This window comes from Acipenser ruthenus, chromosome 3, assembly GCF_902713425.1.
Source record: "Acipenser ruthenus chromosome 3, fAciRut3.2 maternal haplotype, whole genome shotgun sequence".
NCBI lineage: Eukaryota > Metazoa > Chordata > Actinopteri > Acipenseriformes > Acipenseridae > Acipenser > Acipenser ruthenus.
Genome location: NC_081191.1, coordinates 70,873,081 through 70,895,574, shown reverse-complemented (window position 1 = coordinate 70,895,574; position 22,494 = coordinate 70,873,081). Strand labels below are relative to the sequence as shown.

Sequence of the window (22,494 nt, the reverse complement as noted above, 5' to 3'; positions counted from 1 at the left end):
ATTGTGGAGTTTTAAGTGCAGCTTAGAAAACGGCACAAGTCAAAAATGTAAATGTACAGTAATCCGTCGCATATCCTACTGCGGTGGGACCAAAGTAAGATACAGGGTATTAATGCTTGTGACCGAGTAGCCGTGTGGGTGCGCGCATTCGCTGCTGAGTGACAGGCAGGAGATCGAGATACGCACCGCAGGCGAACAGGATTTATTTACATATCAACACACTGAACCGCTCACGTGACATTACCAGCAATGGCAGCACACGGAGTACATACACCACAGTGTACAAAAACTTTGGTAGGATCTACAATATATTAATTGATCTTCTTTGTTCAATAATAAACTGACGTTGCTGAAGAGGTTGGTTATTGTGGATAAACGGTTAGGGCGGATATGCGACGGATTACTGTATTCTCTTTACATTTGTTTTATTTATAGCTTTATTTACAGTTCAGTTTTGTGTAAAATGCACCTACGGTTTAGTTCACAAACTTAATTGTAACCATGGTGTATTATGGGTGACCTAGCTTACCAAGTGTTTTGGTAATGCATGAATGTGGTGCAGTACAACGTGCAAAGGCCCCAGCTCAGTCCACTCACTTTCAGCAAATCTATTTTCCTCAAATTGGAAGAAAATGGAGGCCCTCTCACTGGGAATGCGGGGCAATAACTGGATACTGTGCACTCAAAATAAAGTCTGGTAATGCTTCTTGTTCACAGCGTGTTGGTTGTGTCTTTCAGAGAACCTCCTGCAGAACAGTGTTGATGACAGCTGGACAGACACCAACCTGAATCGTGTCAGTGTGATCCAGTTTCAGGAGGAGGCCAAGACTGAGGAGGAGGACGAAGAGGCTGCGGCCGAGAGAAGGGTGAGGCTCGCTGGGCCCTGATGGCCAGGAGAGGAGCTTTATTCTCAGAACACAAGCTGTCCTCTCCTGGTATCTCACACACACACACACACACACACACACACACACACTTGTGGCCAAATAGTTCTCCCTCAGAGCTTGACTTTCACTTCTCACTTAAAAAATGACATTTTACAGCACAGCACAACCAAAATGGCGTAACAGTTCCCAAGTTTTTATTGTATTAATGATGTGATAAACCCTCCTATATTTATCTCCAAACTGGGGTGGGAATTTACAGCATGATTTGCTCCAGCCCAGTTATACGTTTCTTGTTCACGCAGAAAGAAAAAAAAAATAAACTTAAATAAAATCCCAGCAATACACCATGTTTTGCCACCCAAGAAATGTAAATTTGTTTACTAGATTGCTGAACTGATATGTATACAGTGCTGTTGATAATGCAGCACATGGACTGCTGAAGTGTGTAGCTTGGCAGTGAGTTTTGTCTTTGTTTACCAGGGGCTGCAGCGGCGAGCGACTCCCCATCCCAGCGAGCTGAAAGTAATGAAGAAGGTGATCGAAGACCGCAGGAACGAGGCCTACACTGCCAAGCCAGACGGGGGACTCGAGTCTCCAGACAATGAGGTAACGCTGCAGCCATTGCTCCCTCCACACAACACAGTGCTGTGCAGCCTGTAACAGGATGCCTATGCTGTGATTGTGCCTTTTTTACACATTTTGAAAAGTGCTATTCCTTTTTTCTTTTATATATATAAATGAAAGCCTTGCTGTTTGCGTCTCCTTCAGCTAGTTGAGAGGGACTTTAAATAATTTGCATTCAAGCTTATGCAATACGATCAGAAGAATTCCAAGGACAGAAGAATCAAAAGTATGGTGATTTGTGTTTAAAGAGAAATTAGCAAAGAAAGCATTTAGGGCTGCTCTGTCATGCTGTAACTCGAAGAGACTGTAGGTATAGTTTTGTTGGTGGGCCCCAGAGCAGGGTGTAATGAAGTGTTGGGGTCTTGTGTGTTTATGTGCAGGAGAAGAGGCTGAGTGCACTGTCCAATCATAGCCATGACTCCCAGGCCTCTAACAGCACAGCGTCGGCTGGGTCTGAGAGCTGTGAGTCTGCAGAACACGAGAGGCAATCCAACATCATTGGCATGACAACAGAAGTGGAGGAGCGAGTGGATGAGGAGGAGGGGCTTGATGATGAGATGGAGGTGGAGTACATTGAGGTGAGCATGCTAATTAAGCAAATTATCTGTTCAATTAACCCTTTGTGGTCCATTTATTCAGCGCGTCTCAGGCGCGTCGGGTCCAATTTTATTTTCAGACGCGCAGTTTATTTTAGACATGCTGTTTTAAAAGTGTTTTTTTTCACAGTAAAACAGGTTTAAAAGGCCCTGCATATCAACAGGACAGTCAGTACTGCATCTCCAGCCCCGCCCCACCCCTTGTTCACTGTATTTTTCAGATACCTCTTCATAGTCGTGCATACCGATTTAAATCATCTCCTGATCACTCATTTTATCACCAAACTCCTCAATAATCCGATCCAAGTCATTTTATTTTATTACCATAACATCTCAAAATGCTCTGCAAATGTCTGTGATATTCTTTGATCGCTGGATGCAGAAGTAGCTATCTTGTTTGTTTTATGTCCGTGTTATCTCTGTGGTGTCGAGGCTATGTGTGTTGCTAATTTCTTCTCTCGGCTCCTATCTCACTCGGCCATTGAATGGTTTTCTCTGCTTTTTCCGGAGAAAAAACGACTAGAGACCTGTGTTTATTACATCTTTTTTTGATGTCGGACATGAAAATTGTAATGTCGGACCTGGTACGACATAGGATCGCAAAGGGTTAATGGTGTAGTTAAATAATTGAGAGCTAATTTGGAATGAAAACCAGCAGACACAGGCGGTCCCCAGGACCGAGTTTGAGAACACCTGATCCAACACATGGTCAGTACAAAAGAATTGCTGTGCCATGTGTAATGACATTTAAAAAAGAATAATTCTCAATTGTGTGTGTGTTTGCAGCCGACCGTGCACTTTGCTGAGGAGCCCATTATCCGCGGGGGAGAGGAGGATGGGTATGATGAGGATGAGGAGGATGAGGATGGGGAGGAGGAGCGGCCGGCCCTCCCCATGGAAAAGCAGCGGCTCATCCGCAAGGATACACCGCACTACAAGAAACACTTCAAGATCACCAAGCTGCCCAAGCCCGAGACTGTGGCGGCGCTGCTGCAAGGGCTGAGCGTGGAAGGGGTGGACCAGCATGAGTTCAGGGCTCCACAGCACCGTGCCCAGGAGGAGGGGCCGGAGGGGGAGCAAGAGGAGGAGGAGGGGGGGTTGGAAGTGGAGGGCAGAATGGGTGACAAGACCAACGCAGTACTGCAGCCGTTCAAGGTAGGGGCCCGGCATTGCACAGGGCAGGGCCAGCTTCTTCCCTCTGTTCAGTTAGAGAAATGTGTGTGTGTGTGTGTGTGTGTGTGTGTGTGTGTGTGTGTGTGTGTGCTGCTTCTTAACTGAAGTAACTTTTCCTTGCATGCACTGAATATGTACACTTCAGTCTACCTTTTATAAAAACACCATCCTTTTTAGATGTCACATGCAATTGAGATGCTGTTTAATAAGAAACAGCAGTCCCATTTCCTTGCCAAAAAATGTAACTCCCCAGCATTGGTACTGTGATTGTATGGAAATAAGCTGTGATAAGGGCTTAACATGTAGATACCTTCACTTACCTATTTGCTGTTAACTAGTGGAAAACACTGAGCACAAACACTGGTGAAATTGTAGTGCAAGAAGGGAGAGTTTCTTTGGTATGAAACGCAAACATCCTGACTGACAGATGTGTAACGGCAAAATTCAAATGATCTTTTCTGTATGGAACTGTGAAGAAACTCTTCAAAACAATAATTTTAAAGAAGGTAGTTTCCTGACAGCTTTGTACACTCGCAGAATATTTGCCTTTGCACTTCCTTCAATAGTCCTGTCCTTTTTTTTTAGTTGTATGTGTTTTGTCTTTAAACTGCTCCTGAAGTTTACTTTCTATGGTTGTGATATGTTTGTCTCTAGCAAGGTGTCCTTGGACTTGATACTAGACTGGTTGTTACGGATTTAATACCCACGGCAACTTACACATACACACAAGCTCTGTGTGGTACCTTTTTAAATACCCACGGCAACTTACACATACAGACAAACTCTCTGTGTGGTACCTTTTTAAAGATCTGTGTTAGGGAGCTGTTCTCCACTCACACACTGACTGCTAATTTTTTTTTGTATGAGTCCCTTTCGCCACAGCTAAGCTGAGGAGATTTACTGTTACCCAGGGGTCGAAATAACAAGAAGTAATGTTTGTTGGATTATTAGATCAGTGCCTCAAACCACAAAACTAATGGCAGATAAGTGAAAGCTAAAAGCATAATGAGTCCATTGAAGTAAACACAGAACACACATTTAATTTTGGTTCAGTAATAAACAGAAAAGCATTTTGCTGGCTCCTGTGTGTGTTGGAAATCAATTAGTGCATTAATCTGCCTGCCTTGCAACATTGGATAAGTGGTAGCAACTCTCAATGGGACTTTACTGGCATTAGCATTAGCTTTGTCCAATTTATCAACAAACACACAGTTCACAGTGGAGGAGAAAAAGCTTCTAGTAAGTCCCAATGTTGCAGATGCTGTTGGCTTTCTGAAGTCCATGTGTGTTGGATCATATGAAGCACATTGGTTAACAAATCATCTCTGCCTTCTCAACCTGCACATCCTCTACATTTAGACCCGTCACTCCTCCTGCTAACAGCTATTAACATATTCAGAGAACCTCACATAGATCAAACACACAAATCAGAAACCAAAAGCAACAGGCAGACCCTTCGCGTTCCTTGGCAGGCCATGCTGGCTGGCTACTCAAGCCCCAGGAAGTCTGATATGAGGGTGACAGGATCGCGCAGGGCCGCTCAGCAGCAGTAGTGGTGTTCAGGGTTCTGTCCCGCCAGACCTACGCTTCTGCTGAGGGGTTCTCCTCCTCATGCTGTTGCTGCTGCCATCGCTGCCCATGGCCTGACTCTGCTTCCAGTGTGCCAGCTCACTGCTCTGATTTCTCTAGGGAGTGGTTCTTGATTTAAGCAGGGCATTTACTACAACGCGTATATACGTGTGAAGTCACAGTTCTAGGTAAATAAGTAAACACGTTCTTGCTAAAATCCCCAAAACATCCATGACTTTGAATTCCAAATCTGCCAATGAGCTTTTCAAGCAGGCCTTAACATTTAAGATGTGGAACAGAGGCAAAAAAGATAATGGTTTTCAGTGATAGCTCCACCCCTGCTAAAATGACATGATTTTATAGGAAGAATGAGACATTGAACCCAGCTCAATGTGGGTTCTGTGTGCTTTGATGTACAGTGTATATAAAGTTGAATACACAGTCAGAGGAGCCAGCCTCCCAACATTCCAGTTGTTCTGAACCCTGGACAAAGGCACTCTGGAGGCAGACTGGCTTCCCCTTTTCAGTTCAGTTCCTGGCCTTTATGCACCTGCAATATTTGTTGGGTTGGTTCAAGTTGTTGACCTGCATTTATACTCTGCATTTTATTCTGTTTTTTTTTTTTTTCATTTTAGTTTTTGTTGAGTTTTTCCCTTTCGTTCCCTTCTATGTGCAGCTGTTTGAAAATCATTTTTTGCTCTTCTGCTAAATCTTTACTTTTTTTATTTTTTATTTAATAAAGTCCTTTAATTTTTTTTAACTAAAGGATTCTGAATATGGTGCAGTCAGTTATGCCCTGGGCTCTGAAACTTCCCCTGTACTGTCAAATTGGTTTTATAAAAATGTTTCTTTCTTTTAACGATGCTTTTGTACAATCAGGGCTTAGTTTCTGGTTCAGCCAAATGCCAGTAAACTAAAGAAATGCTTAGTGTCTAGAAGTTTCTGCAACTTCTCTAAATGTTATGAGTGTTTAAGTCTGGGAATCAAACTTGTAGGTTAACGTCTCCTTCAGTATAACAAGCTTTCTTTGTGGTTTGACCAGTTTAAATTGGCTGCCATTTTTGGGGGAACGCCATTAGCAGTTTTGAGTCTGTTGTGACGTTCTTAGTTTTTACCTCCAGTCCAAGTGAGGTACAAGTCTTTTCACAAAGAGCTGTTTAGCAGATCAGTGTAGCTGGAAGGCACCAATTCATATTCAGTGTTTGGTTGTTGATAACTATAAGTCCTGGTGTGTGTGTTTTTTTTAATTTTTTTTTATTTATTTTTTAATTTAAATTGAAAGAAACAGACAGGGATTCATGTGCACACTTTGTTGTGACCAGATGTTTTGGGGCTCAGGGCAGCTGCAACTCACCTGTGATGGGAGTGAGTGTGTGGTGGAAAGGTGTGTGAATCCTGTGAGTGTGTAGTGGGTATAAAAACCTGGCAAGGGTTGAAATTCAGCTGCTATATAGTTGGGCTATAAAATTATTCCCCAATTGATTCTTTGGCTCCCCCTCTGCCTTTTAAAAGGTACGTGTTCTATGTAATGGGATTCTTCATAGTGCCAAATCTGATGTAAGGCTCACAGTTTCCTCAATGCTATTTTGCTTGCCCGTGCATTCTCATTATTAGAATGGGAAACACATAGTCCAGTTTCTGTACAATGATGCAATGAGGGAGCACAGCCCCTGCTGGAGAATCCATCTCAATAGGATTGCACTTATTGAGGTGTTCTTATATGTGTGGCACATGCTGCCTCCCTGCTATCTGGAAATAAACTAACCTTTTTAAAATGCTAGTTAGTTTAAAATTTTCAAATTGATTTAAACTTTAAACACTGCCAAGTGAATCCTTGAATCCAGAACTGGCTGTATGTGTTCTCCTTCCAAGTTATTCTACCTCTGCCCTGCCAACAAAAGGGGGAACGTTGGGTTCTGTCTCTGTGTTTGGGTGTGTGTGGTTGGTTGGTTGGTTGGTTAGATGGTTGGCTGGTTTGTTTGGTGTTTTTGGCTCGACTAATCCGCATGCTTCTCGCTGGTTCCTGTCCTAACAGGGGGTGTCGTTTGATCAAGTCAATAATCTGCTGATTGAGCCTGCTCGAATTGAGGAGGAAGAGGTCTGTACCCTACTCTCTTTCTGTTCACTCTTGCAAAATCCACCATTAACTCAAGCCAATCGCCAGGGATGCCTTGAAACAAACTGAACGAGGGTCAGGGCAGTGCAGCCTGTCTTTGAAGGACGCTACTTATTGAGTGCCCATTAGCAGACATGTGTAATATATATATATATATATATATATATTACACACACATACTCAAATCAAATTTATCACCTCATGAAGGAAATAACAAGGCTATAAATTGATTTTTTTTGGGGGGGGGGGCGGGGGGGGTTTAAAAGCGCAGAATACTCCTGTTATTGCCCAGTCTTGCAGTGGCTCCTTTATCGACAGAATTCACTGCACTGTTGCTCGTAATTTCTCTAGGTTTCTTTTTTTGTTCTGTTTTTCCCCCTTTTTTCACAGTTTTAGCATGCAGCTCTGTTGGGTTGCTAAATATCTGGGTCTCGGACGAAGCTAAACTGCTAGTTGTTGATAGGGTGAAATTTGAGAGGTTTTTATCTATCAAAAAATGATGTTGGTGTTGATTTACACTTGAACAGAAATAACTACGTATGATTGGAGGGGGAAAAAAGGGATTGCTTTGGGTCTGCTACAGTGAAGGCTGATGGTGGTTAATGATCATTGAAACTGTGTGGAAGAAAATTGCATTGCTTTGGATCAACAATACATTTAGTATCTAAATTAGAACAAATAAACCTGGCTGAGTCAGGGTTGCAATGCTGGGATAATATTAATTTGTTTTGCTACTTTTGTAGTAAAATAAAAGGATAAAAAAAAGTTTGAAAGTTTAAATGAATGACGGGAATTCTATGAAAGTAACAGGAACATTTCTTCTCTAATAACTGAAATTCTAACATCTTTAAGTCTTTATTTAATTTATATATTTGTTTTACTTCAAAAGTGATGTGGGTAATAGTTTACACGCCTAGGGAACATTTATGTGGGTTGACTGTGCAAAGACATTTAGCTGAGCATGTGTAACAGTCACGTCCTCCTACAATTGGAATTGAGCCCAGGTAGCTGACAGTGCTGTGAGAACGCAGCTTGTGTTTTGTCTTGATTGGGAACTAGCATACAGGGTAGAGTATCTTCCACGGAGTCTGCACCAGTTGCAGAAGTTTGCCGTGTTCATTTTTGCTGCAATGGAAATCAAATAAATACTGTACAAATGTAATGCTTTCTAAATAAGTGATATAAACAATCCTGTTTTAAATAAAATATACAATGAGTGTTTATTTAATTTCATGATATAAAAAAACATCATAATTGGAACAATAAAAACTAGGAGCAGGGGAAACACGTTGGTCAGTTAACACCTAGGAAAAAAGTGTGTCACATTTTTACAAGTATCGTGAGTGGCTTCTTCATTTGTCAAGGCTATTGGGTATCAATATGAGGTTAAATAGAGGATATCTGGCACTCTGTTATTATTGCATATCTCTACCTGTTCAATTAAATTTGCCAAGTATGTTTTTATGTACAACTTTTAGAATCTGAGGGTATAGGTCTCTCTGTCTGTCACACGTACTGTATTTTGTATACATATGTATAGAGAAGCGCTTATTGAACTGTGAAGACAATTAGTTTGGACATTCTTAATCAAATTGTGAGAATCTGGTAGTCAATGGAGTCTGTTAGTCAGTCTGTATGCCAAACATACATTTCTACATGTATGTACAGTGGATGTAGGTCATGGTAGCTTTGTATTTACAGATGTGATGGGGGATGAAATGCTTATAAAGGAAATGTAAAAGGTCATAAGTCAATAGATTGACAATTGCTCTTCATTTGTGGGTCGGGCTCACTTGGCTCTGCACAGCAGCATTTTGTTTTCGTTTCACTGTGTGTCACCGCTTGAAATAGTTGAAGCCCACAGTGCTGGGATGTGGTCAGCCCCTAAAGCTTGTTGCAGGTAAGAATGAACAAGGGAGCAGCTCTGCAGCTATATTTTAAGAGACTGCAACTCACTTTCTGCTTTTAGACTACAGGAAGTACTACAAAATGCAGAACTGGTATGTTCAAATACAAATCCTGTTTCTTCAGTCATTTTGATCTTTGTCATTTTAAAATGGGTTATTTTCCAAAAAGCATTCAAAATATACAGTAGTGATTCAATAAATTCATTTTTTTTAATATACAAGTAATCCACAATATCAGAATAATTTTGTATATTCATTCAAGCCGCTTTACATATTCCTTGCTTCCCTGGTCTGCAATTTGAATCACGAGAGAACCTAATCGAAAGAATTTAATAGACCCCTTGCATCAGAAATCTAAAATCCAGTTTTGTACCCATACAGTGTACCAACTTTCCCCTGCGGCTATTCCTCTTTAAATCTGTAGCATTTAAATACAAAAGCACATTAGTTTAACTTCCGTTAAATCACTCTGCAGTTGTAAGACAGCATTGACTGAAACATACCTAAATAAAATCACATGGCAACCACTGGACCAAATTATTTTTATTTATTTATGGTAGTTAGAAGGCTGTGTCCATTGAAGTGCTGTAGAGGAATGTAGGGCGATGCAATTATGTAGAGCTGACAGTGTGTATAAGTCTACACTACAGGTTAACCGCAGGTTCCAGTGAACTGCTTACCGCTGCCCTGCAGACTCAACAGAGGAGTTCAATCTGACACCTCTGCTGCATGTTTGGGAAATAATGAAAGGTAATACATTGTGTGTAGGGTGTCTCTTATTGTTAGACGAGATGTCCACGAGGAGTTTGTGCGAGAGGACCGCGAAGCAAACGATTTCTACTTTTATAGACAGATTAATATTTTTTATGTAGGTATGTTGTATTTAAAAAGACATTTGAATTTTCATCCGCGTTACTACACACCATTTTCTCCCTCCTCCGTGATTTTGACAAATATATCCTGACTGCTCCGTAATGTTTGCTACAAATTTCTGTTACAAAATCCCAGCCTTATTTATCAGCATTCATTGCTTTTGTTTTTCTAAAGAAAATGTTCTAGTATGATCCAGTGCAATCCAATAGCATTCCTACACTTAGCATTTAGCTAACCTCGCATTCACACCAGTCATTAAGCATGGCTTGCTAATATTGACCCTATATTGACAAATCCGGAGAATATTATACGGATAAGTTGTTAATCTGCTGGCACAATACAAATAAGGGTTTTAAACAAACAAAACAAAAATACTGTATTCTCTATTAAAACTGCATCCGAGAGATACACATACACCTAATAGCATGTCTTGTATGGCTATTAATATAATAAACATGAAACGGGTGGCATCAGGAAAAATGTGTCCCCTCACAGATATGTATTGTATGTATTGTTCCATATCAGATTTGGGGTCAATTAGAATTACAATTACACTAAAGTAACAAACAACTGCATAAATGAACCTGCTTACTCAATTTATTCTAAATAACCAGTAATCACAGGTACAAATACAGAAACATACTAAATAACATTTTATTTTCAAACAAATGGGGTCACCAAAAGTGGTTAAAAATACGAGTGATTGAATGACAAAGGCATAATTTAACTTTAATTGATCAGTTATACTTACAATTACGCAGGTGTGCCAAGGTTCAACTACAATTAGTTACATTGTAATCGCAGCTAATTACGAATAGCATAATTACAATTGTGATTGACCCCTGGTCTGGTTTATATTACTGTTTTTTATTTATTTTAACCCATCACTGTTTCTGCCAGAAGTTTAAACATATGTAATTCTGCTTCCAGCTGACGCTAACGATACTCCGTCAGACTGGGGGTTTAGGGATCAGTATTGCTGGGGGAAAAGGCTCCACACCCTACAAGGGAGACGATGAGGTTTGTGGACATCTATATGTACTCTCTGTTGACCCCCTCCCCAGCCCCTTTGCAACTGGCAGTAGGTACATGGAGAATCTCCCTACAAAATCACAGTTGCAGGGGCAGCAATTCCAGCTGCACACTTCTCACTTCAGAAATTCCTTATTTAGGAGTCATTTCAGACTATGCCCCTGTAGTTGAAAAGGGATATTAGTAAGTCTGGGAAATGCTCAAAGGAGAAGCAGCAATAAAGTATTACGCAAAAAACACACAATAGGATTTTAAACAAGTAAGAAAGTAAATATTAGGGACATGTTGATGGTATAAAGTATCCCTTTAAGTACTGCAACCCAGTTTGCAGTGTCCCCAACTTTGTGTGGCCGAATTTTTATTTATTTATTTTCTCCAGGGTATCTTCATCTCCAGAGTATCCGAGGAAGGTCCGGCTGCACTTTCAGGAGTAAAAGTGGGGGATAAATTATTAGAGGTAACTCTACACAGCTCTCTCTCTTTTTCAGTGGTTCTGAATATAGTGTGTCTCCATTTCTCTTTTTTTGTGTTCTTTTTAACTCCATTGCAGACTGGTTTTAGTAAGCACAAACTTTTCATTGAAGTTAGTCTGATCTTGTTGGTCATAAATTGGATTTTGGTCACAATTGGGAATGGGGTCGTGTTGAGAATAAGGGTTTACAACTGTGGTGTGTCTGAAACAATGAGATAAGAGACATGGGGGAAAAACATGTGCTTTACCAGAGTACCTCAAGTAAATATATCATCCTTAACTTCAACACTTAAAAACAACCGTTCCATGTTGCTGTGTGTTGTAGGTGTTTGGTGGTTGATGCTGATCTCTTGATTGCTTGCTCGCGCTCTCTCTCGCAGGTGAATGGCGTGGACCTGCAGGGTGCGGAGCACCACATGGCAGTGGAGGCTCTGCGCAGCTCTGGCACGTCGGTGTCCATGTCAGTGCTGCGGGAGCGCATGGTGGAGCCGGAGAACGCCATCACCACCACGCCACTGCGGCCCGAGGATGACTACTTCCCCCGTGAGCGCCGCAGCGGTCTCCCCTTCCCCAGTGACGAGGAGCCTGAGCGCGGGCTGCAGGAGCGCCTCTCCACCTGCCTCCTCCGCAATGACAAGGGGTTGGGCTTCAGCATCGCAGGGGGCAAGGGCTCCACGCCATACCGCACTGGAGACACAGTGAGGACACACGCACCCACAACACACTCCCCGCCTGCTTAGGCATTGAAATAGGCCCTGTTTGATTTGCAAAACAAACCAATCAAAAAACGTTAACTGCACTAGGCCGCATGAATAGTTGCATTTAATATGTGTAGCAGCAATTTTTATTTATTTAAACGTTCCTAACATGCAGTTTCATAAGTGCTTAGGGCCTTTTAGGACTAGTTTTCAGACTCTCAATCTGTGGTTAGAAAAATCCATTTGCAGCAGTAGTTTGACACACAGAACAGGCTATGTCCAAATAGTCGCCAACTCATTTTACAGCCCAGGGTTTGGCATGTTGCTGTAGTGACAAGGTTAAGTATAGAAACGTCTGATACCTGATAGTGTCCCTGGCCACCAACCGGTGGAGTGATGGAAGGGTATTTTTGGGAACAGCAGCCTGTTTACAGACCACATGTTTACTCAACAACCATTCCAGCAGCATTGCTTTGAATAGACAGTGTTGAGACAGCATTGCATTTCTGTAGGTAAGTACTTGCACTGCTGCAAAGGAACAAATAATTAAAAACCCCTTAATAGATTAATAATAAATAACTGAAACTTAATCATTTACAGTAAAATTGGACTTAACCAAAGAGTCTAAAACGTTGTGACCTGCTTTTTCAAGGTGTCTTTGTGTTGCACTTTGTATTTCAGGTTATTTCTGGGGTTTAATGGCTAGTTGGAGTAGGTCACTGTTTAGTTCAGGTGAACTGTAAAGAAAAGTTTTTATTATTTACTAGCGTGTACATACATATTTGTTTGTAGTTAATTCCTGATTTATTGTTGAAATACTGTTAAAATGGCCCATCCTGAATCAATATACCACATTTAAAACATTATTTTGATTTATTAGGCTTCTGGTTTGGGTTTTGTTGCTGTGCCTTTACTCTGGGGTCTGGGAAAAAAATCTGCTGTTGGTTTCCATTTGTTTTATTGTTGAATTAATGCTCATTTAGCATCAAACCTTCAGACTTTCATCAGTTAATAGATGAGGTAAATGCCTCCTTCAGTGTGTTATCGTTTGCCGTTGTTTGGGTCCTATGCTTTTTCATACTGCTTTCTGCAGAGAGCAGTGTACAGTTGAATTGACAGTTATCCGAAATGCACATATGGATACAGAACAAGTGGAGGGCAGTTCAGCTTTGAGGTTTACTTTGATCCGTGGTTAAGAAGTCTGCAGTCTCATCTTCTGTAAACAGGATGCTGCATCTTTGTGTGGCCTATAAAAAGTTAATTAAAACAAAAGGGCCGACCTGTAGTTACTTTTGTCAGATTTCGCATGTTTTGGACTCCTGTAGTGGATTGTTTGTGCACTGGGCTTGCAACGTATCCAGACAACTTTAATAATCAAGAAAATCACACACTCGTTTTAATTTGAAGCTTTTACAAATCAGAGCAGTAATAGTGCTCCTTCTGTTTGTTAAATGCTTCAAGATGGATTGAGTGTTTGCAGGCCACAACAAATCCCAAGCAATAGGCAATCTGGGCGATCCAGTGCCTTTACAGGTTTAACAGCATTAATACTTCAATACAGCAATACAAGTATGATTATCATATGATTAGCCCTTAGGCTAGCCATGCAAAAAGCTAAAGCGCCCACAGCTAAATCCTAAAACATTCAATATATCACTCTCCAAAGCTGTAACATAATTCCTATACCTTATAGCAATGCATCAATATAAATTAGATATCAATTCAAATATATGCTTACCTTCCAGTATATGGAAGTGTAGAATACATGCAAAAATAAGAACCTTCTTCAAAAGGCAGAAACTTCTGAATACAACCAAATAACAATCGGCTTTTCAGAGCATGGATCACGTCTTTTTGTAGTACCAAGTTGAGTGATACCTGACTTGGGGTAGTGTGTGTGTGTGTGTGTGTGTGTGTGTGTGTGTGTGTGTGTGTGTGTGTGTTTGTGTGTGTGTATTCGAGAGATGTTTTACTATGTAACACCTGCTATATTTGATTGTATTAACCTGGGTCAAAAATATATGTCCCTCTTAACAGCATATTATGTTACCTTTTCAGTGTGTTGTCAGTGGGACAGTAACTTCATATACAAATGTGTGTTAACAAAATATTGGACAAAGACTGTAGGGGTTTACCATAAGCTTTTGAATAAAACCACTAAGCATACAGTGGCCAGTCCAGTTATTTTCATTTAAATTCAGGCTATAATGAACATGTTCAATATAATAGTCTCATATTAACTGTACCATGCTTGGACTAAGCCTGACCTCTCTCTTTCTAAAAAAAATCCCCTTTGCAAGCAGGTTTGAGAAGCCCTGTTTACCTGCAAGGCTAGTTTTTTTTTTTTTTAATTAATATGAAACTCTACTGCAAGCGCTTTTCCAAATTCACCTTTTCAAAAGCTTACATCCTAATTTTTATAACTAAGCTCTCATTATTTTCTTAATATAATGAGGCATATACATACTCCTGTCTTTCTTAAAGCACCTTCTGTTGGTTATCATTCAAGGTTGGCAAATCCCGCTTTTTTAAGAGCTAACACCGAATCCTGCTTTGAGGTGCTAAAGACTAAGCCTTATCTTTTGAAGGTCTAATGCCCTTCCAGAATTCTACTGTGTGTCTGAGACCAATTTAATTTTCACTTTTAACCCTTTGCGGTCCATTTATTCAGCACGTCAGGTCCAATTTATTTTCACACGCGCAGTTTATTTTAGACACACTGTTTAAAAGTTGTTGTTTTTTCACAGTAAAACAGGTTTAAAAGGCACTGCATATCAAAGGACACTCAGTACTGCATCTCCAGCCCCGTACCACCCCTTGTTCGCTGTATTTCACATACCTCTTCAGTCTTGCATACCGATCAGTCATCTCCTGATCACTCGTTTTATCACCAAACTCCTCAATAATGCGATCCAAGTCATTATTTTATTACTATAACATCTCAAAAAGCTCTGCAAATGTCAGTGATATTCTTTGAGCGCTGGATGCAGAAGCAGCTATCTTGTTTGTTTATGGTCCGACATAGGACCGCAAAGGGTTAAACACTAGTTTCCCTGTAAATAAATACCTCTGTTTATTCCTGCAGTAAAACTTAAATAAATGCAACACTGGCTTTTTTAGGGTTTAAATGTAATTCTGTCCAACCGTTGCTTTTTCTTTTGTAATACAAAAGCCTCTGTATTTTTGACTCCCAAACATCATCCCAATTAAAGTCGCTACCTTCCTGATAAGAACTGATACTGTAGACCACCTTTCTAAATTAAATGAAATGCTTGCTTCGGCTGCCAAGTTTCCATTAATTTCTATAATATAATGAAGAGAACGGACATTACCCCATATACTCCCTTATTCTGCTACCAAAAGGTATTTTGGTAGTTAATTTTGCTCATTATAGAAAGGCCTTGTATTCAAAACTACTGATTTACCAGCAAGTCTTGCTTTGGCTTTCCTTCAGTAGGTCCACTGTGTACTGAAGTTATTAATTACAGTTTACACTTTATTGTCTTGCTTTTTTAAACATAATACTTTTAATAATTGTACTATTTCAATCATTCTAGAATATCTGCTTTTAACTCAAGGACTCAAGTCTTACTACTTAGTCCAAATAAGATACATGAATCTGAATCCATTAAACTATAGGCTTGTTAATATTGAGAAATATAACAGCATTATTATTGCAATAAAGTTAGCAAATAACACCTTATGATGCAATCAAACGTAGTGTACTGTAAAGATCTGCCTTACTACTCTAACTGCTATGCATGTATTGAGTATTCCATACAAGCTTCTGTGAGTGTTAAAGAGAGCTGTGTTGTGTGTTTTGATTGCAGGCCATCTTCATATCCCGAATTGCCGAGGGTGGTTCTGCCCATCGAGACAGGATTCTTCATGTTGGAGACAGGGTTATTTCTGTAAGTGCACACTTTTCACTCTGCCCCCTCCTCCCTCAGCCCCCCCCCCACTGCAGGAAAGGTACAGTACAGGGCACTGATTGTCCGTTGATCCTCACAGAGACAGGGTCTCAAATTCTGATTTCTTTAGGGCTTTAACAACAACACATCACCTTTCCACTTCTGTATATAGCACATGGGTTAACGCAAGAGCCTTCAGCAACTTTCACTTTCACAAAGAGGTTGTTATTAAAATAATTTAGAATCCATCAGTAGTTTGTTTTTTGTTTTTTTTTTCCCTCGACTAATGAGACACCTTGCTCCTTTTTTAGGTCAAGAGTGAAGAGCTTTGAAAACCAAGCTGTACATTTACTTAGACATTGACCGGGCAGCTTTAAAAAATAAATATAGGAGCAGGGCAGGGTTTTTATTTATTTATTTATTTTATATAAAGATCAGCAGCCTCCTTTAAATTAATTACTGACATAAGCCTAATTAGGCTGATCTCGGTTGATCCGGCTGGATTAACAACTGAAACAGACTCGGGTATTTATTTTTTTGGTAGTCCTTAGGTAAGATGTCAGTTTAGCTGGGCTTTAACCTCCATATTATATTTTATTGTAAATAAAAACTTCAGAATCCCTTGATGATTTTTGAAACCAATGACACTACTTGGGTTGATATGTGTATTTGTAAAAGATAAACTGCACCCACCCAGAATGTATAATGATTTTTTCCCAGGAATGTTGGAAAAAGTATTTTTGAAAATGCACGGATCTTATTTTTTTTAGGTGGTGGTTACACTTTTTTGCATGTGTGATTTATTTATTTAATTTATTGTATTATATATTTATTTGACACACCCACACCCTTTATGTTTCATTCTTTGGAGGTGTACCATGTTAATATTATGACAGCTAATATTACACAGGTTCCAGTTCCACAGTCTCGGATGTGAACCACACACCCCTTATGATTTCCAGTTCCTTGGCTTTTGGATGCTAACTTGTCTGTCTCCCTCCACACCCAGTGACTGGAGAGTGGTTGCCATAACGTTATTACCCTCTCTCTCTCTCCTGTCTCTCCATTTCACACGGTTTTAATTTGCATGGCACTTCTTAATCAACTGCCGTTCTCTTTGCGTTCTGGTGGGTGATGGTGGCGGGGCCGATGAGCTAAGCTGTCATGGTAACAGCATGTGTTACCATAGCAGCAATAGCATATCAGCCAATGGTAAAAGCTGATACTATCTGGTCAGTGCTGGCTTCTGTTTGGCGCTATATCCAGCTGGCATCACTCAAAAAGATAAGTCTTACCTTTTCCAGAGCTTAAAACAAACACCAATTTCAAGTTGGATTTAGTTTCACTAATTATTATTATTATTATTATTATTATTATTATTATTATTATTATTATTATTATTATCCAAGTAAATGTTATTTTTAGAAAAGGAATATTGTCAAAGATATATATCCTGTTGTAGTTTGTAGTTCTCTAACCACTATGCGGAGTACATAGTCATGGTTCAGATGGTTTACACACTTAGTCAGTGAGCTGCAGTTTAAACCCCCTTTTGTCTCCCGTAACTCCTCGCATCTCTCTGTTGAATCAGATTCCTGCCTTCCTAACAGGGATGCAATCACAATAGTAGGATCTTGTAAACCATGGCAGTACTAGTGTGTCTAGCAGTGAGGAAAACCTCAAAGTTAAACACCTATGCTGATACAGTATAGAGACATTCTACACACATCTTAGATTATGATGCTAAGTTGCTTTTCTGTGCATTGCAGCCCTCAATGGAACTAGTCCTTTTTAAAACATGACAAGCTGCAGATATCAAACTAAATTCCACTTGATGTGATGATGACTGTTTAGGGCTTTGAAAAGAGGCAAGTACAAAATGGATGCCTCTTTTAAAAACAAACAGCTGTGGATCAAAAATTCAATATGATAGAATGAGGCGGTTTTCAGACTTTTCAGTGAAGATTTGACCCTTTTAATAAGTACTGTGACATGAATATGTATATTGGCAAGCAGTTGTACAGATATGATAAGCAGCGCTCTAAGAGACAAGTCTTAAAATGATTATTTTTTCTTTTAAAGCAAAGGACTGTAGACCTGTTCTGGACCTATAACCAGTGAACATTCGTAAGAACAGTAAATTCAAACAGCATTGGGTTGTTGCCATCAGATTATTTGGGAAAGCAGTATAATAATTAATTTCTACCAAGGTTTTACATTTGTTCGTTCACTGTTGTTGAAAAGGTAATAGGTCAAAAAAACAACAGTGCAACTTTACCTGCCAGATAGTACCCTCCCAATTTCACTGTTGTCTAGACTGAGATTTAGTTTTTTAGCATGAAAAATAGAATGTCCAGTTGCTTGTGTGTCAAAGAACAATGTATTCAGTGAAAGGTCTGGAAATCATTGCTGTCTTTTTTAATCGACTAAACCAGCCTGCCACTGAAAAGGAGATACTGCAATTCACAAGTTTGCATTAGTACACTTAAAGGTCAAACTTAGAGTTACATAACTCACGTCTCTTTAAGTTGACGAATGCAAAGTACATATAGCCAGGTCGCTTCAGTTTTAATTGTTCTGCATTAACATGGCTGACTAGTAATCTACCTACAGTACTGTAATATGTAACAGCAGGTGAATGCCTTGTGGTCAGTTTTGGCTTCTAATATAACACTGGTGCCTCCTAGTGTTCATAACAGTGCTCCTTTGTTTGTGGCTGGACAGTGCTCTCTAATCTCTGGGCAGGGGTAAACTACTAAAACCCCGGATTTTTAATCTGTATTTTGAACCAAACCTTTCTTTCTCGGAGGCCTTGAATGAGTTTTGGAATGCAAACTCTGAGTTATTTCTACTCTTCTGTCTCTTATTTAATTTTTTCCCACTTGCATGAAAGGCAGCTCTCAGTAACAGACCTGTCCCTGCCAGTTTCATCTACTGTTTGCATTTTACACTTTACTAACAACTCGAGGCACTGCCAACTGCGCTGCCTGGCTCCCTCTCCTCCTCTCCTAAACAAAACAGTACCTGGGGAATAAGGTTAATCCGGATCTAAAGGAGTGTTTCAGGACATACACAGCAGAATATCTAAAGAAACCCTGAATGCAATAAATATGGACACCTGAAGGCCCCAATTTATCTGTTTTATGCAAGGGTGAGCGAAGGACAGGTTCTTATTAGGACGGAACCTCAGGAAATCCATCCTGAATGCATCGTTGTGGTTCATTCTTGCACTTGACTAGTATGTGTGCATGACTGTGAACTCACACACACATAAAAAACCTGTTTGGTGGAAGTGAATTAAAAGTCAGTTATGCAGTTGAAAGGTTTTAAATGATGTGTTTAGTCTGTTATCTAGGTTGCAAGATAAAGGTCATTTAACCACTTTGTGTGTTAATTTTAAAACGGGTCGGAAGTGGTAACCAGCAACATTTCTATCTCTTCTTAAATGCTAGTATCCCACTGTCGTGGTTTAAATTTGTTTGAGAATATGACATAAAACAATTTGGCAAAAGAAAAAATAAAATTGGAAACAATTTCTCCAGATTCTGCATTATTTTATTTCCTGTTAAGGAAAGTGTGGGTTTGGAAATCTGCCCACTGTTTGGTGAAAAATGAAGCACAGCATCCAGAGTTTGACCACAAAATTGTAATATGTAGCCAATGTTACTGCAGTAAAGCCTAAAAAGCTGCACCCTGCTCTGCCATAGGTTGAATGTTGGCTTTCAGAAATGGGATCTAGTCAAGAAGCCATTGATTGGGGTAGGGCACAGTGTATGTCCTATAAGGGGATTACATGGTTGGAGTGCCCCCTGGCTGACAGTTGTGGTGTTGACATGGGAGCCCTGACAGTAGCGTTTGCGGGTTGTTTTAGATCAATGGTGTAGACATGACAGAAGCCAGGCATGATCAGGCAGTAGCTCTTCTTACCGGCACATCCCCCACCATCACTCTGGTTGTCGAGCGGGATGTCTCGGACGGCGTTGCAGTACTAGGGGGGTCACCTGCCCTGCACCGGGCACGCCCCCACTCCCCGCCTCCTCCCACACCCTCGGAGAACAACGACCAGGAGGATGCGAGTGAAGACTCTCCGCCGGACAACCCGCTGAACAGCAGAGCCCTGGAGGACGAGTACCCCATCGAGGTGAGACGACTGGCCATGCTGGTGTGCTGTTTTCAACTCACTGACCCCTTTAGATTTAGAATGATTTATTGGACTATGCTGTGATTAGTGCTTCACAAACTAAAATGCATATTCAAATGTTCTTTTAATGTATAATTGGTACCATATTACAGTACAAAAATATCTCTAAAAACAAAACAGTTACCCTATCAAACTACCTGATGAAGCAGGGGAGAAGCAATTCTCTGTACAGTAGTGTGCTATTGTTTTTTAATGGTATTTTTTCAGAGCATTTGTTACAAAAACAAATATTCTGTAAAGTCGGAAATGTAACCGTTACCTAATGGGATATAATCTCTTATAGCCCGAATTACCTTCTATCAAAGCTGGTCCTTTAAGAGCTCCGTATGCGTCAAACGTTGTCTCCGCCCCAGGAGATAAATACGAGTGACACACAAGGCTCAGCGCCATTTTCTATTTCAGCCTTTGCCTGAGGAAGGAATGAGCTCTGACTTTGTCATAACTACCGAGAAGTTGATTTAATTAACTTTTTCATTTTCTATTTCATATTTTGAAATAATTTCCCTTTTTAAGTGTATAATTATTCTTAGCTTTAGGTTCTGATTAAGTCCCTTCCGCCCCTTTCCCGGGATCCAGTACCTTGTTGTAGCTAAGTTCACGCTCCCTCCCTTGCTGCTTGTCTCTTCATGAGTCGATATTAAATTTCTTGCTTGCGCCTTTTCATTATATATATATATATATATATATATATATATATATATATATATATATATATAAATAAATAAATAAATAAATAAATAAATAAATAAATAAATAAAATTAGTTTTTCTTTCAGAAACCCAGCCCATGCACAGGCTGTCTCTCTGTACTAAAGTCTGCCTCTGTACACAGACAGTATACTGCGCTAGCCGTCTGTTTTTTTTCCAGTCAGCTTTTCATGCTACAGAGACACTGCCAGTGTTAACGGCTTTTTAGCTACACTGCGCTGTAGAATTGTCAAGAGCCTTTTCGACCGGAGAATATTCAGAGTGTCTCTATGCCGTTGCTTTGTTTGCTTTGCTACACTGACAATGAAGGCTACTAGATTTTTTCTAGTTAGCAGGTAACTGCAGCCCCTGTCTGTTTTACAGTGCATGCTTGCAGTTTGCCAGTGGCTTTTTCAGGTCTTTACCTGCACGCCACTTGTCCTGGTACCAGCCCCGCTACCAGTGACCTGTTCGGTACTAGAGCCGATACCATTCTGTACCAGAGCCTGTATCGGTGATCTGGTTGGTACCACACCCTGTACCAGTCACATGGTCATTACCAGAGCCTGTACCAGTCACGTGGTCGGTAACATTAACCTGGTCAGAACCACTACCAGTAACCAAAGTAGGTACCAGTCACCTTTATTGGTTCTAAGGTCAGTACCCGTCAACTGGTTCATACCAGAGTCGGCACCAATGTCCCGGTTCTGTCCGGTTTGACACCAAGACCGTTACCAGTGCTCCATTTTTGTGCACTGTGTGTACACAACAGTTATCAACATCAGTCTGTTCATGTGCTCTTACATTGCACGGCGGAATTGTTTTTTTCAGCCTTGCACCATGTCTGGGTTTCACGACGTCTGATGGATACGGGGCACTTAAAGGAGCAGCTTTGATAGAAGTGCTCAAGTAATTCGGGCTTTAAGAGATTATATCCCATTAGGTAATGGTTACGTTTCTATTTCTGGGAACCAGGGTTATGATAATCACCTAATGTTACACCGTTTTCCATGCAGCACTTCGCGTTAAAGGATGTAGACAATGTGAATTGCTTCTAGGAGTTCAGAATGTCTAAAAATAAACTATGACTTCATGGGTGTAAACCCCCCCAAAAATAAAATAAAACATAACTCACCAGTAAAATGTAGTATATTAAACATATTGCCTTTAAACATTAGTTCGCCTTTGAGTACCAATCGCTGCTTTTACTGCGATTTGATGTATTGTCAGTGTCAACTGTGATCCTTCATGAACCCATTTAAAGTTGACCATGTAAGTGTAATTCACTAATAGCTTCAAATTAATTGACATTAAGATATACTAGAATAATTTAGTTGGCTCCATGTACTTTCAGATTCTTGCAGCCATAACAATATTGGTCTGAAGTTGGTGCTGTTTGGCAATTCTAAGAAACTGCAATCGTAACATACAGCTGTCATTGGCTCCGTCTAAAGCACAAATCCAATTGGATGTAAAGACAAAGTAAATGCAGGCAATGTCACTGGCACCTTTCACCTTGCTTGGGGGTGAGGTTGAATCTTGTCCCTTCTACACGGAGTCCCAGTCCAGGGTAGCAGTGGCTAATCTCTCCTGTTCTTTCCAGCTGATGCCTGTTGAGAGTTCTCAGCACAGCTGCTGGTGCACAGATATCCACAGGTCAAAGCAGTAGAGAGGGTTAGGATGAAAGAGAACTGACTAAAAAAAAAAAAAAAGGACTTTCAGCAGGTCTATCTTGAGCTACGGTAGAGA

At 40.3% G+C, this 22,494-nt stretch overlaps 1 protein-coding gene across 19 annotated transcripts in view; it reads left to right on the top strand.

The window, feature by feature from the left end:
• Positions 1–22,494, top strand: part of scrib (scribble planar cell polarity protein) — a 143,077-nt gene that overhangs the window by 73,267 nt on the left and 47,316 nt on the right. For 18 of the 19 annotated variants that reach the window (XM_059015975.1, XM_033993073.3, XM_059016008.1 and 15 more), the window contains exons 12-21: positions 739–866; positions 1,368–1,493; positions 1,892–2,089; positions 2,894–3,262; positions 6,885–6,947; positions 10,676–10,765; positions 11,157–11,234; positions 11,630–11,947; positions 15,778–15,858; positions 19,730–19,999. In XM_059015975.1, coding sequence (XP_058871958.1) covers positions 739–866; positions 1,368–1,493; positions 1,892–2,089; positions 2,894–3,262; positions 6,885–6,947; positions 10,676–10,765; positions 11,157–11,234; positions 11,630–11,947; positions 15,778–15,858; positions 19,730–19,999 — 1,721 coding nt within the window. The remainder of the gene's footprint in view (positions 1–738; positions 867–1,367; positions 1,494–1,891; positions 2,090–2,893; positions 3,263–6,884; positions 6,948–10,675; positions 10,766–11,156; positions 11,235–11,629; positions 11,948–15,777; positions 15,859–19,729; positions 20,000–22,494) is intronic. The other variant, XM_059016003.1, reaches the window with a different exon arrangement.